Source organism: Magnolia sinica, chromosome 7, assembly GCF_029962835.1.
Source record: "Magnolia sinica isolate HGM2019 chromosome 7, MsV1, whole genome shotgun sequence".
Taxonomy (NCBI): Eukaryota; Viridiplantae; Streptophyta; class Magnoliopsida; order Magnoliales; family Magnoliaceae; genus Magnolia; species Magnolia sinica.
The window spans coordinates 93,793,343-93,808,124 of NC_080579.1; the positions used below are offsets into that span (position 1 = coordinate 93,793,343).

Here is a 14,782-nt window from a genome sequence, read left to right on the forward strand (position 1 = left end):
TCGATTCATCTGACGTGGTAACATTGGCCTTCCTGTATGAAGCCTCAAAATCTTCTCTCTTCGATTTAGGATTTTCACAATCCTTCTTCACATGTCCTTCCTTCTCACAATTTCAGTACTTTACCTTTCATTTGCCCTTGCCCTTGCCCTTAGATTTGGATCTATAACCTGAAGAACCCGTATCTTGTTCAGAATTCTTACCCATTGTAAACAGTGCATCAGAAGATGTCCCCATGTCGCCGTTTAGCTTTCTCATAGCCTTCCCTTGAAAGGCTGAGATAACGGTGTCAACACTCAGGGTTTTATTCGTGCTACACATGGTATCCTTGAATGACTCATACGACGTCGAAAGAGAATTCAGCAACATACATGCTTATTCTTCATCTTTCATCACTTCCTCCATATCAAGCAATTTGCAAACTAATTTATTAAAATTGCTGATGTACGAATCTAATAGACACATGCTATACTGTTAGTGCGAATACCTCTGAGAAGCCGATCCCTTCTCTTTGAGCATAGCTCTTCGCTACTAACCTTATCCTATATTTATGTTGTATCCTTCTGAAGATCCACCTGCATCCAACTGCTCTCCGGCCTACTGGAAGCTCCACCAGCTCCCATATGTCGGTCTAGTACAACAAATCCATCATATCACCATAATCACCTTTCACTTCTCAACACCAGGCTTTCATAGAGCCATCTGAATAGAAAGTGAATCTCCTGCGATATTGGAGTCGTCCATATACCTCGTCGATATCCTGCGATCATGCCGTGTGATTCTTCTCACAGGTAGCTACTCCACCTGCTCTATATCCCTGTCCGTGCTTCTTAGCCTTCCTGCCCTGCCCGCTCATGTGGCTATGCCCAGCATGTCACACACGCACAGAGGTGGAATCCGCTACATCCATTGCAGCTCCACCTTTTGAAGTGCTCCCGATCAACCTGTACATGTTACCGAGTCATTGCGCTTTCATGATTACCCGTGCCCCTTATATACCTTAAGAGTACTATCAATACCTGTGTACTTGCATCCTTTTACCTCAAGTACACCAAGAGAAATCAGATTCTACTTCAAATTAGAAATATGCCTGACATCAGTCAAGGTACGCTCCACCCCATCAAACATCCTAATGCACACCATACCAACGGCTACAACATTACAGGTAAAGCCATTGCCCATAAACACCTGTCCACCATCGCACTCCCTGTACCTAGCGAACCAACTCCGATAAGGAGTCATGTGAAAAGATGCTCATATGTCTAGCATCCACTCATCCTTACGATCATCGTATGGCCACCTGATAGTAGACACAGACAAACCATCACCATCACATCCACTCGATTCATCTGACGTGACAACATTGGCCTCCCTGTACGAAGCCTCAAAATCTTCTCTTCGATTTAGGATTTTCACAATCCTTCTTCACGTGTCTTTCTTTCCCACAATTTCAGCACTTTACCTTTCCTTTGCCCTTGTCCTTGCCTTTGGATTTGGATCTATAACCTGAAGAACCCGTACCTTGTTCAGAATTCCTACCCATTGTAAACAGTACATCAGAAGATGTCCCCATGTCGCCGTTTAGCTTTCTCATAGCCTTTCTTTGAAAGGCTAAGATAACGGTGTCAACACTCAGAGTTTTATTCGTGCTGCACATGGTGTCCTTGAATGATTCATAGGACGCCGGAAGAGAATTCAGCAACATACATGCTTGTTCTTCATCTTTCATCACTTCCTCCATTTCCAGCAATTTGCAAACTAATTTATTAAAATTGCTGATGTACGAATCTAATAGACACATGCTATACCGTTGGCGCGAATATCTCTGAGAAGTCGATCCCTTCTCCCTGAGCATAGCCCTTCGCTACCAACCTCGCCCTGTATCTATGTTGTATCCTCCTGAAGATCCACCTGCATTAAACCGCTCTCTGGCCCACTGGAAGCTCCACCAGCTCCCATATGTCGGTCTGGTAAAACGAATCCATCACATCACCCATAATCACCTTCCACTTCTCAGCACCAGGCTTTCCTAGAGCCATCTGAATAGAAGGTGAATCTCCTGCGATATTGGAGTTGTCCATGTACTTCGCCGATATCCTGCGATCATGCCATGCGATTCTTCTCACAGGTGGCTGCTCCACCTGCTCTATATCCCTGTCCGCACGTCTCAGCCTTCCTGCCTTGCCCGCTCATGTGGCCATGCCCAGCATGCCACACACGCGCAGAGGTGGAATCCGCTACATCCATTACAGCTCCATCTTTTGAAGTGCTCCCGATCAACCTGTACATGTTACCGAGTCGTTGTGCTTTCATAATTACCCGTGCCCCCTTATATACCTTAAGAGCACTATCAATACATGTGTACTTGCATCCTTTTGCCTCAAGTACACCAAGATAAATAAGATTATACTTCAAATTCGAAACATGCCTGACATCAGTCAAGATACGCTCCACCCCATCAAACATCCTGATGCACACCGTACCAACGGCTACAACATTACAGGCAAAGTCATTGCCCATAAATACCTATCCACCATCACACTCCCTGTAGCTAGCAAACCAACTCCGATAAGGAGTCATGTGAAAAGATGCCCCCGTGTCTAGCATCCACTTGTCCTTACGATCATTATATGACCGCCTAATAGTAGACATAGACAAAATATCACCATCACATCCACTCGATTCATCTGACGTGACAACATTGGCCTCCCTGTACGAAGCCTTAAAATCTTCTCTCTTCGATTTAGGATTTTCACAATCCTTCTTCACATGTCCTTCCTTCCCACAATTCTAGCATTTTACCTTTATTTTGCCCTTGCCCTTACCCTTGGATTTGGATTTATAACCTGAAGAACTCGTACCTTGTTAAGAATTCCTACCCATTGTAAACAATGCATCAAAAGATGTCCCCATGTCACCGTTTAGCTTTCTCATAGCCTTCCCTTGAAGGGCTGAGATAACGGTGTCGACACTCAGGGTTTTATTCGTGCTGCACATGGTGTCCTTGAATGACTCATACGACGCCGGAAGAGAATTCAGCAATATACATGCTTGTTCTTCATCTTTCATCACTTCCTCCATATCCAGCAATTTGCAAACTAATTTATTAAAATTGCTGACGTGAGCCTCCAGATCTCCACCATCTGCCAGCTTAAAGTTATACCACTGCCGCTTCAAATGTAGGGGATTTTCAGAAGAGTTTTTTGCATAAACATCCTCTAACTTCGCCCATAACTTAGCCGCAGTTTTCTCCCTCATGACGTTGCAGAGAACTTCATCCGTGAGACATAAACGAATCGATGATAAAGCCTTCTTATCAAGAGTATTCCATTCATCATCAGTCATAGTAGACTTTCGCTCCTCAAGAGCACCATCTTCACCTTGCTTGGTTAACAGGGTAAGCATCTTAACCTTCCATAATTCAAAATTATTTTTGCTCGAGTACTTCTCAATATCAAACTTGTCGTTTGCCATTATTACTAATCCTGCAGATTCAGATCTGTGCCCCAACGGTTGCTCTGATACCACTTGTTGGGATTTTGGCCTGCGGAATCACACAGATCTAGAACTAGGATAGCAATACAATGGCACCAAGCACATACAAGAGAATACACAGATTTAACGTGGAAAATTCTTGCGGGAAAAAACTACGGCACAAAGCGACAGAATTTCACTATGAAAGCATCAATTACAAAGAGAGAGGACTTACCCGATTCGAACAACCTCGAATCTCACCCTTGCTACACCCTTTAGAAACCCTAAAACCTTTTTAGGAACCCTTGAAACTTCTTTAGAAAGCTTTAAAATAATTTCTCATCATGTTTAGAAAAGCCCTAGAGACTCCTATTTATAGTTTAGACAACTTCCTTTCGCACATTACGAAAGACTGACTCAAATTTTCGCAGTCCGCATCAGATTCGGAAACGAATCTGCGTAACTACGACTAGTCGAGCCGAGGCTACGACTGGTCATAGGACCCCTACGACCGATCGAGACATCCCTATGACCGGTCGAGCAGCCCAGACACCAAAAATCCCAAGTCGCTGGACTTTGAGTCGAGTGGCTCTCACGACCGGTCGTGGCTGACCCAAAATCAGATTTAAAACTTTTTTCAACATGACTTTGGCATCGGAGGGTTTCTTACTTTAGCCAGGGTCTCCTTTGCTTTTCTTTTGTGCAGGTGCTCAGAGGTTGAAAGATGACGGTCTAGATTATTGCATCAATAGGATTTTTTATTTTTTAAATGAAGAAGAAAAAGAAGACAAACTTCTCTCCTTTTTTCTTTGTTACTATTGTTGAGGTTGAAATTTCTCATGCATTGGGATGTCATCAAATCTTAGTGTTGTGTTTGAATTGGTGAGTCCACTTGCGTGGCCCATCAAATAATTTATTTATCGTAAAAATTAGTCACATGTTTTATTGAGTTGAGTTTATCTATTGAATTATTTTACATAAAAATTTTACATATTATTTAATTATTTTTAAAATATTTATTACCCCACGTGATGTTACAAGTGAATACTTGAATATAAATTTTAAATATATTTCAAATTATTCAAGCACAAACAACTTTTCTCTATCATCATATTACAAATTAAAACTACACCTACAGCCAAATTACTTGTAATTAAATTACAACTTAATAACATTACAACTCAGAAGTCACTTGCATGCATAATCCAAAAACATTTTAGCAGTGTAAAGCCGGAGGTATTTGAAATGAACCCACTGTAGGCATAGTAAGCCAATACCCTATATCATATTGAGTAAAATCTTTGAGGCTCACTGTGATGTATGCGTCTTATCCACACCATCCATTCCCTTTTCCAACTCATATCAGGGCATGACCCTAAAATTGAAGCATTTCTAAAACTCAAGTGGACCAATGAAAAGGTGATTGACTGCCGGCCAGTAAAAACTTCTTTGAGAGCACAAAAGTTTTGCATGAAGCTGATATTCATGGCTTTCCGTCATGCCTGTATGTATGACCAAATCAACAGGTTAAATGGCAAATAAACATTACAGTAGACCTTAGGAAGCTTTTAGTGGTTGGATTTCAATCAACACTGTTTCCTTTGGTGTGGTCCACCTGAGAAATAAATATTCCTAATTTATGGTATCGGATACTGAATTGAGATGTAAAAATGGATGGACGGAGTGGATAAAGCACATCCATCATGGTGGGGCCTACAGAACCGACCAGTAACGAGATTTCGGTATTGGAGGGGTCACTACTGAGTCCGACTCCGTTTGTATGGGGCGATGGGCAACAAATTCCAGACTAATCTGTACAACATTCTAGAAACCTCTTCTTATCAGCTCCCATCCCTGCTATAAAAACCCCTCCTGTAATTAGAAAGCTCTAGGGCTTTTTGTAGGGTTTTTGACATCTCTTTCAGTCGCCCAATTCAATCTCCTTCGCATTTCCGGTCTCATTTCAGGTTCGTTTTTCTTAACATCTTCCAGAAAGTCCGTAATTTCATCGATCAAGGTTCAATTTCATCTGCATTTTCTTTCGAATGAGGTGGATTTTTAGGTTTTTCTTTCTCGTTTGGATGATTATATTCGCGCGGGCCTCCTTTTTCTGATTCTTTTGAGCTTTTTCCTCATAGAAATCTGGAATTTCTTACTCGATTTCGAAAATACGTCTGCTCTCTTTCGGATGTTGTTGATGGTTTTGTGAGTCGAAAACTTGAGGTTTTTCAGCTTTCTGGTGCTTAGTTTATTTGAGGATGTCTTTTTTCTTTGATTCTCCGATTTTTTTATTTTTTTTTTCCTGCAGAAATCGCAATTCCTCGCTCTATTTTGGAAATTCTTCTATTTTCTTTCGGATTTTTAATAATTTCTGTTTTTTTTTTAAATGTTTAATTTTTATTTTTAACATCATATATATTATTTGATTCTTCTTCATATATGTTGTTTTTCCTGATGTCTTTGAGATTTTTTTCTTTTCTTTTTTTGCAGGATTTCCATGGCTACTGTTCAGTTATCCGGCGCTTCTGCAACCAGGAGCTTGCCACCTTTTGAGGGGCTCCGTCCTTCCATGGTTAGGGTTTCTTCGGTCGGGCCTTGCAGTGTAGGGCTTAAGCAGAGGCGTTTCCAAGGGCTTGTTGTTAGGGCCGCAACCGTTGTTGCTCCAAAGGTATTCTTAATTTTACTTTTTATGTGTATTTTCACCATTTTTTTTTTTTATTGGAATCTTTAATCCTTTGTTGAAGTTGTATTTACATTTTTAGGTTATTGAAAGTAATGCAGCTCAAAAAATCTTTGTAGGTTTCCCTTATGAAGTGAAATGTTTACTAATGACTGCATTTGGATTGAAGAAAAAAAATAGGGGATAGAAATGTATGTGAAAGTTCTGATGAAAAATGGAGTTATTCTTGTAACATTGGCACTTTGCTGGCACTATTGAAATGATTTTCAAAGATTTATTTATTTGTAAAATGAGTTTTGCTTGAACCTAAGGCCACAACAAAGTAGTGAAACACAATTGGTTTTTGAATCATCGAGATGGAAATTGAATTCACTCAATAAGATATGACTACCTCCCACTTGAAACCCGAAATCCATATTGAATTGCCACAAATTAGATGACACACTTCAGTTGCAGTAATGTAAAGAGGAAGAATAATAGGATCATAGGATGAAGAAGGATAAAAGCGTGGAGTTTCACCACAAGAAAGTGCAGTTTTGCATCTAGGGATAGAAAATGCTCCAGTTTTAAGAAACCCCTTATGTTTGAACCAAAAACAAAAAGGGTCTTCATTCAATTGATCTTTGTGTTCTATGCTTTGTGTGAATGACAATGTATTGCGTTAGTACATGAAGCTATAAAAGAAACCTTTATTCAATACTCAACTCTTATTTGTCCTCGCTCCACATATCTATTGTTTTATTTGATTCCGTCTTGATGCAGGGATGAACGTGATGAGGTCGATCACCGTCTTCCTCAAGGATACTCCGAATCTAGAAAAAAGCAAGAAAATAGAAAATAAATTCTATAAAATTCGTAATTTGATTGATGAATCAAATAAACGAGTTCACAACCCTTTAAATGGGGATACTAAGCAATGAGAGAGATTTCAGAATCAAACTACAACTAAAACTCCTAGAATTCACAACTTACGATAAATAGTAAACTTACTATTTATAGACGGTTGTGATATCTACTAGTTTGTAAGGTTTTCAGTCAAAAATAGTAAGTGTCCTATTTGGCTTCACCACGTTGTTCTCCTAATTATTATAAGCACTTTTCACATTGGGCGCAACTCCTAAAGCCCAACGGATGATGAGTTATAATCAAACTAAAACTTACTATTTATAGTAAAAACGAAATTAAAATAGGGAAATGACCGTCGATCTGATGGTATTTTGCAAATCTGGCTTGCGCAACCCAGCGTAGCAAGGTTGGTGGCTAAAGTAGCTCGCTCTACCCCAAAATCATATATTTTACATCTGATAACTCATTCCAGATTGCGAGATATGCTTGATTTAAGGTCTGACGGTCCAGATCACTTATGTCATCGACCGGGCCTTTTTTGATCAATCTTGGCCATGAAACTGTCCGTGACCGGCTCTACATCAAGTCTAGCCTACAACTATTTGGGATAATGTATATTAAGGTATTTTTTTTAACAATCCCCGAGTTTCATTGAAAAATTCAACAACTTTCCTAATGTTTCCCCATGTTTCCCAAAAAGTGCGATAAATTATCCAATACAAACGATATATCCCATGCGATAACCGATGTGTATCTATATCCTAAGGATGTGATATGTAACATGATACCGATATCTTGAACACTGCATGACGCTATATTGAAACGCCATGGGATTTGTGCATTGTGATCACTATGGATTTTGATTTTTGTCTTATTCTGCAGTATACTTCAATTAAGCCCTTGGGTGATAGAGTGCTTGTTAAGATTAAGACTGTTGAGGAGAAAACAGTAGGTGGCATTTTGCTTCCTACAACTGCTCAGACTAAACCCCAAGGGGGCGAGGTTGTCGCTGTTGGAGAAGGTAGGACGATTGGCAAGAACAAGGTGGACATCAATGTTCAGGTAAACATCTCGCTTGAATATAAATTTAGTCTTTGTATTTTTGTATATTTATTACTTCTGTGTTTTGAATAAAATGAATGCTGTATGCTGTTGTTGTTTACAAGCCATACAGGCACCATTATCGAAGTACACATGCCAACATGGCAAGCAGTTCATAAGTGGGCCTCCACCCTACCCAAAATAAGGCTGCTGTACCCATCTGACGGGCACCTTCCCTACATGAAAAGAGATGGTATAATAAAAATGCAGTGGACCAAATTCAAATTCATGCTTGGCCCTGATGAGTAGGTTGGCAGGATTTTTTAGATTGGAAATCTCCACATGGTGGTGGCCTCTTTATGCGAGGTTCAATGACCCATACACTTCTCAGGTTGGCACATGTGAAGTTGTGTGCGGTTGAGGGTGCTTGTGAGGCTGGCAAAACCATCTTATCTTGAATACCAATTTCCTTGTGTGATTTTTTTGTTTGTTTTTGGATTCTTTTGTGGTGGTAGACTGGAACCCAGGTTGTGTACTCCAAGTATGCAGGCACGGAGTTGGAATTCAATGGTTCAAACCATCTTATATTGAAGGAGGATGACATTGTTGGTATTCTCGAGACTGATGATGTCAAGGATCTCAAGCCTCTGAATGACCGTGTTTTGATCAAGGTATGTTTTCTCTGTTTCCAAGCATATTTGCAGACTTGCACTTTGGATTTTAAATCAATGTAATTGCAGCATTGGAAGATGTGCATGTTAGAGAGGCAGTGAGCTTATGACCCAGTGCCATTACAAATTCTCCATTGCCTTACTGGACCTACCTATGATTATGGTGGATCCACTGTGGATTGCACATGGCTCCAATACCACCCTAAAAGGCTGATTGCAGCCATTCAAGGGCCTTTAAATGGTCAATACCAGCCATTTTTTTACTAGGACCGTCCATCATCCATGTCCCTAATTGCATGCCATTGATTACATCTAATCATGTTTACCTAGCCAATGGACTTGTTTATCATACCTGGTCCCCTCTTGGGCTCCATGTGTGAATCTTTCTAAGGTAAGAAGAGTTCATGCCAGACTGTAAAATAAGTTCTTCATCATCATCTAAGCCTTATTCCAACTAATTGGGTTGGCTATATGAATCCTTTTTCTGCCATTCCACCTCCACCCCATGTCCTTTTGGGCCTTCCTTGTGCCCCTTTAGAACCTTTCAGCTTGTATGAAGTTACTTCCAACCAGTGCAGTTCATGGTCTCCATTGCACATGACCAAACCAACTAAGTCTGCTTTCCCTTGTCTTGTTACATATTGGTGCTAAATTCACTCAAATATATTCATGTCTAATTGTATCTATCTTGCCACTCATCCATCTCAACATCTTTATTTCTGCGAGACCAATTGTGATAAGATAAACCAGTGGGGCCCCACCGGCGATGCCGAGGAAAAAGAAAGAAAAAAGAAGAAGAGAGATTCTGCCATGATGAATGGGTCTGCTTTTTATTTTTTTTAAAAAATTGCACAGTGAAAGAAATGGGCCACCTGTAATTTCACTGTTCAGTATCACTCACCTAATGACGAAATAGGCTTTATTTTTTTAAGCAATCACACAATCACAACATGGTCCACATGATGCACAGTATATATATACCGCAAATAAATCAAGGCGTGAGGAGAGTAGATTGTACACTCTCAAGGACCCTTGGCAGGCTGCACAGTGAAAACAGTCACATGACATGGTCAACCTGATGCACAATTGCATCATGTACATGCTGGACACGTTTAGCTGGACCATGCTTAATTGAACTTATTTTGATCTACCAGGCATTATTAGATCAAATATGGAAGAGCAAAAAATGCAAAATAAACCCTGGGAAAGATAAATGGAGAGAGATTGAAAGCTTACCTTAGAGAAAAGGCCCCTCTCAGCAATGTCTTCCTATTTGATCGGGGGAGAGTGACGTGCATGTGTCTACGTGTGAGGAAGTTGAAGAGTTGTAGGGAGGGAGGCTGCTACAACCTTGGGAGAGGGTGGGCGTGGACGACCGGGATCGTCCACAATACTTGAACACCCAATCTCTGTGAGGCCCACCATGTTGTATATGTAAATCCACTTTGCCCATCAGGCAGGAACCCTTATTTGAACTGCACAGACAAAAGATCAGCCTGATATAAATTAAAAAAAATCTGTGTCACACCAGTGGGAACAATGTAACATTGCTCGTAATTTATGCAGTGTGGCCTGCCTATGTTTTGGATCACGCTGATTTTTGTACCTTCACTTTATACAGGTAGACCTGATAAATGGGGTTGATGAAGTATGCATGCCATGGTTACCCCACACAAACCTACAGTTGACACTTGACTTCCTATCACCATTGTTCCCCTTGGCATGACCCCTCTTGAGTTGTGAATCTGGCTGATTTTTATCCTCAGGGTCTAGGGTTGAGGATAGAACCTAATGAATGGTGTGGATTTTCATACATAGCATGGTGGGCCCCGCTGCGCCTGAGTGTTTTACCAGGAGTCTTGCAGAGGATTACTTACCTTCCAGGTGTGGAGAGAGGGGAGAAGTGTTTTTTGGGGAGTTTGCTGGCATAGAGGTGTGGTAAAATACATCCCCACATTTGTTATAGATTAGTGGAAATCACTCTCGGATTGCCACTCTTTTAACACTATAATCATTTAATTATTTTCCTTGAAGTATGAGCGGTCTCATTAACCCTTTAACTCTTTATTTGGCCATTGATTGAAATTGTAGGATGTTCTAATCTTGTTGATTTTCAAGGAAATTGCCATCAACTATGTTTGTTTTTTTTTTGGGGGGTTAAACTGTTTAGATCACCAAACATTGCTCTAGATCTAATGATTAATCCCAATGCATTCTATAAAAATAGGTCTACAAGAATTTTAGTTTAACCACCTAAGAATACCAAGAGTACTCTTGATTTACATCAAAGAAAAAAAAAAGGGAGTAAAAGAAAGAGTGGTGCCACCCAGGCAGCTGTGTCCAAAATCACTATTTCCCTTCCAGAATTTATGACCATTTACTGGTGCCCTATAGCCCAACCTATATGTGTGACATCTTCTCTGTCCATTAGATTAGGTTCTTACGGATAGGCTTTGGTGCAAAAACTCTTCCTTATCTGCAGCTCAGGTTGATCACACCACAGGTCTAAGTCGAGATGGATGCCAACCACTTGTGGGATGGATGCTAAACATAGGATTCCGGGTCCCACTTGCGTGAATTATTTATCATATTTGTCACTTCATAGCTAATTTAGCTATACATCAAGAGGGTCATCTAATAGACGAAGTGGATGTACCATTTACAACAGGTGGGCCCCACAGATTGGGTTGTATATACCACATGTATATGCATAACCACAGGTACTGTCGACCTATTCAAAGAAAATCGTCTCTTCTCACTCAGGAGAGAAAAGCTGACAGAGCTAACACATTTTGCTGCATGCATCTCAACCATAATTTGGGGTTCACCATGGTGTGTGTATTTCATCCACACCATTCATCAGGCGTTCCTTGCAAAGTGTAGAGAGGACCGAAGGAGAACTCATACAGGTCATATCATCTCTAATTAACGGATAGGCATGGTTTGGCCCACATCAGTGTTGGATGAAGCTTATTTTTAGTGCATACGGTCAAAATATGTAGGAAGTTGCATCTGATTGGGGGAGTGGATGTTATAGATACAACATGGTGGGTGCCTGTGCCACAAAGTTTAGGTGTATTACCTTCCATCAAGCAATCAATAAGATCACATATAAATACCACAGCATCCACAAGGAATGCTCTCTCCATTGGAAAATGAGAAGAAGAGAAAAATCTTGTCCAAAAATCCTATTTCCTTTCTAGTGTTTAGATAATTGGTACCCATGATGAATGCTGAAAACCTTTCTTTTCTAATTGCAACTGTACATACCTCTAAACTTCAGGTTGCCGAAGTTGAGGAGAAGACTGCTGGTGGTTTGCTGTTGACGGAAGCAGCCAAGGAGAAGCCATCCATTGGGACGGTATGACCATGAGCATATAATATATCGAGCCAACTTGCAGATTGAACTCTTGAGTATTGGATTATAAGTTGTTAGGTTCTTGCATATACATCTTTGGAAAGAATATTGAAGGAATATATTCCTTTAGTATTTTTATTTTTTTTTTGTTCGAAACTTCTTTAAGAATGTCTCATGTGCAACTAGTTGTAGCAGAAGAGAATGGGCTGCTTATATGCTATCCAACCCGTACAATGGAGCCACACCACCATGAAATGGGATGCCCCAAAATGAGGCCAATCATTCGGAGATGGCACCATGTGAATTTGTAGCTCATTGGGTGGTTGTCCATTGTTTTCTATTGGTGTGGTCCGCCTAATGATTGGATCAGCCTCATTTTAATGGTGGAGTCACCCTTCTGCTGGATGGGTTGGATGCCAGGTATAAAACATTAGTGGGCTCTGATCCCACCCTGTTGCAGTAGAGAAGTTGCTAATTTTCTTCCGAATCTGTATGGATTGCCTCTTAGGAGTACATCTGGAAATGATAGAAACTTGGGGGCATACTGCTTGGTGGTGCGGACATTTGGTCTGTGTTGAGTGCACCTGTGGTGGACCATGCTTCCCAAAAAAAAAAAAAAAATCTCCTATATTCTGGGTTGAATTGTCCAATCAAGGAGGAATGGTCCATTCCTATCCACAGTGGGGTTGCAACAACACAGTTGGGTTTCACGATTGAAAGATTTAAAAACTAGGACGGTGCATGTTTGGTATCATAAAATTCCTCGTAGGATTTACTTGCTCTGAGTGATTTTATGCTTGTTTTGAACAGGTTGTTGCTGTGGGTCCTGGTCCTTTGGATGAGGAAGGCAGCAGGAAACCGCTGCCTGTTGCCCCCGGGAACACCGTCCTGTACTCCAAGTATGCTGGCAATGATTTCAAGGGCGCCGATGGTTCCGACTACATTGCATTGAGAGCAGCCGATGTGATGGCCATCCTCTCATAAGTGGACACCACCTACGTTACATCACATCACGTGGGAGTATAGATTCAACAACGGGAGAGATTTTAGAGGTGTTGGGATATTATGATTTGTGATGTGATGGGCGCATGCTATTCACTGGCACGTTTTTGTTGTAGTAGTCTGATTGTTGAAGGATTTTTCATTCCGTTTATTAGGTCCGTTGGGTCGCAAATCTTCAAGTGTATTTTCATAATTGCCAAATCCAAAACAAGGTAAAAAGGCAGTGTGGCAAGATGTTCAATGTGAAACACAGGTTGGGAGGGGGTGTTGATTCCCTTGAGTTTGGTTGCAAACCCACGAACGACATACATGGGCATTGGTGCTTATATAATGAACTGCGTGTGGTGTGACCCACTGCAATTGAGGCTCGGCTATAAACCATCTGTGGTGGTCATAGGCCCCCGCGGTATTATTGTAGTGTAATGGTTTTTCAGTTCTGGTGGCAATTGAGGCCCATTGGGCCTGCTGGCTCCTACAGGATGGACTAGACCACGAGATCTCATGGGCAGGGCAATTACAAATTTTTTTTAAAGATTTGTGGCCCGTGGCTAGGCGAAGAGCACGGAGGGAAAGTTAGAACTTTATGGCTAGGATCTTCTCCTCATATACGAGAGTCTGAACATGTTTCAGAAGTGACATATTAGAGAACATGTGCCAACTTCCCCTTTGGAATTCCATTTTTTTAAATTTTTTTTAAAAAAGAGTAGCAACTAGATTGCGTCTACCCTAACTGAGGTGGGACCGATCGTTGCCGTCCATGGAGAGTTGAATTTTGGGCCTTGAACGGCTTTTGCCACTCCCAAGTCCCAACCCATTTAGCATTGGTGGGCCGAATGGATGGGCCTGGCTGTGACTACACCAGTTCCTAAGCCCACCAGGCCAAGCTTGGAGTGGACTCTCACCAAGGGCCTTAGATTTGTTAGGATTTTACTTTCTGGGTTCCGTCTTTAACCCATGATTATAGCTGGCTGCATGCTTTGTGTAAGCCATTCTAGCCATGAGTATGGTGTGTCCCCACCATGATGAATGCCTGACATGAAATTTGATGGGGATTTTCTCCTCATTGCTGGGTTTGATAAAATCGAACCAGTTTCGATATCATCGATAATTGCTGGATTTTTCACTTTTGGTCGCTTAACAGTTTTTTGGTCCTGACGATATTATCGATGGACTTTAAATGATATCGAGGCTATCATCGAGAGTGGCTCGATGACATCGATAATTGTCGGAATTTTTACTCTTGGTTGCTGGATAGTTTGTCCTGTTTCGATATCATCGATGACCTTAAATGATATCGACGGCTGTCATCGAGAGACATTCGATATCATCAAAGAGTTACGCAGATACGATTGCGGAAATGCAGATTTTGCGAATTTTGTTTCCTATTTGGATTCTATTTCTTTCTATTCTTATATAAAGTGGTGTATGCCGGATTGGGGTATATTCCAGGGCATTCTGGGGTTTCCTAAAGCTTTGCAAGAGTTTTGCTAAAGGGATTAGGGTTATTAAAGGTGTGTGTGTGTGTGTGAGGAAGCTTGTGGAAGGGAGGCTATGCTCGTAGAAGTGATCTACCATTTTTGCTTCCACGTCCTCGTAATCGATGAGATCTCTCCGTCTTCTTTGATTCTCTTATTGTTTATCCTTTCCAGCGTGAGTGATCCAAGCGGTGTGTGCTTGTGATCGGTTGTAACGTTCTGCTTTATAGTGGATTA

The 14,782-nt window shown here is 41.1% G+C and overlaps 1 protein-coding gene across 1 annotated transcript; it reads left to right on the forward strand.

Moving 5' to 3' along the window:
• Positions 1-5,283: 5,283 nt before the first annotated feature.
• On the forward strand, positions 5,284-13,350 carry LOC131251761 (20 kDa chaperonin, chloroplastic). Its single transcript, XM_058252696.1, has 6 exons — positions 5,284-5,439; positions 5,963-6,140; positions 7,881-8,060; positions 8,555-8,710; positions 11,994-12,071; positions 12,879-13,350. The coding sequence occupies exons 2-6, from the start codon at positions 5,970-5,972 to the stop codon at positions 13,050-13,052; spliced, it is 759 nt and encodes a 252-aa protein (XP_058108679.1). The 5' UTR covers positions 5,284-5,439; positions 5,963-5,969; the 3' UTR covers positions 13,053-13,350.
• The last annotated feature ends 1,432 nt before the right edge of the window (positions 13,351-14,782 follow it).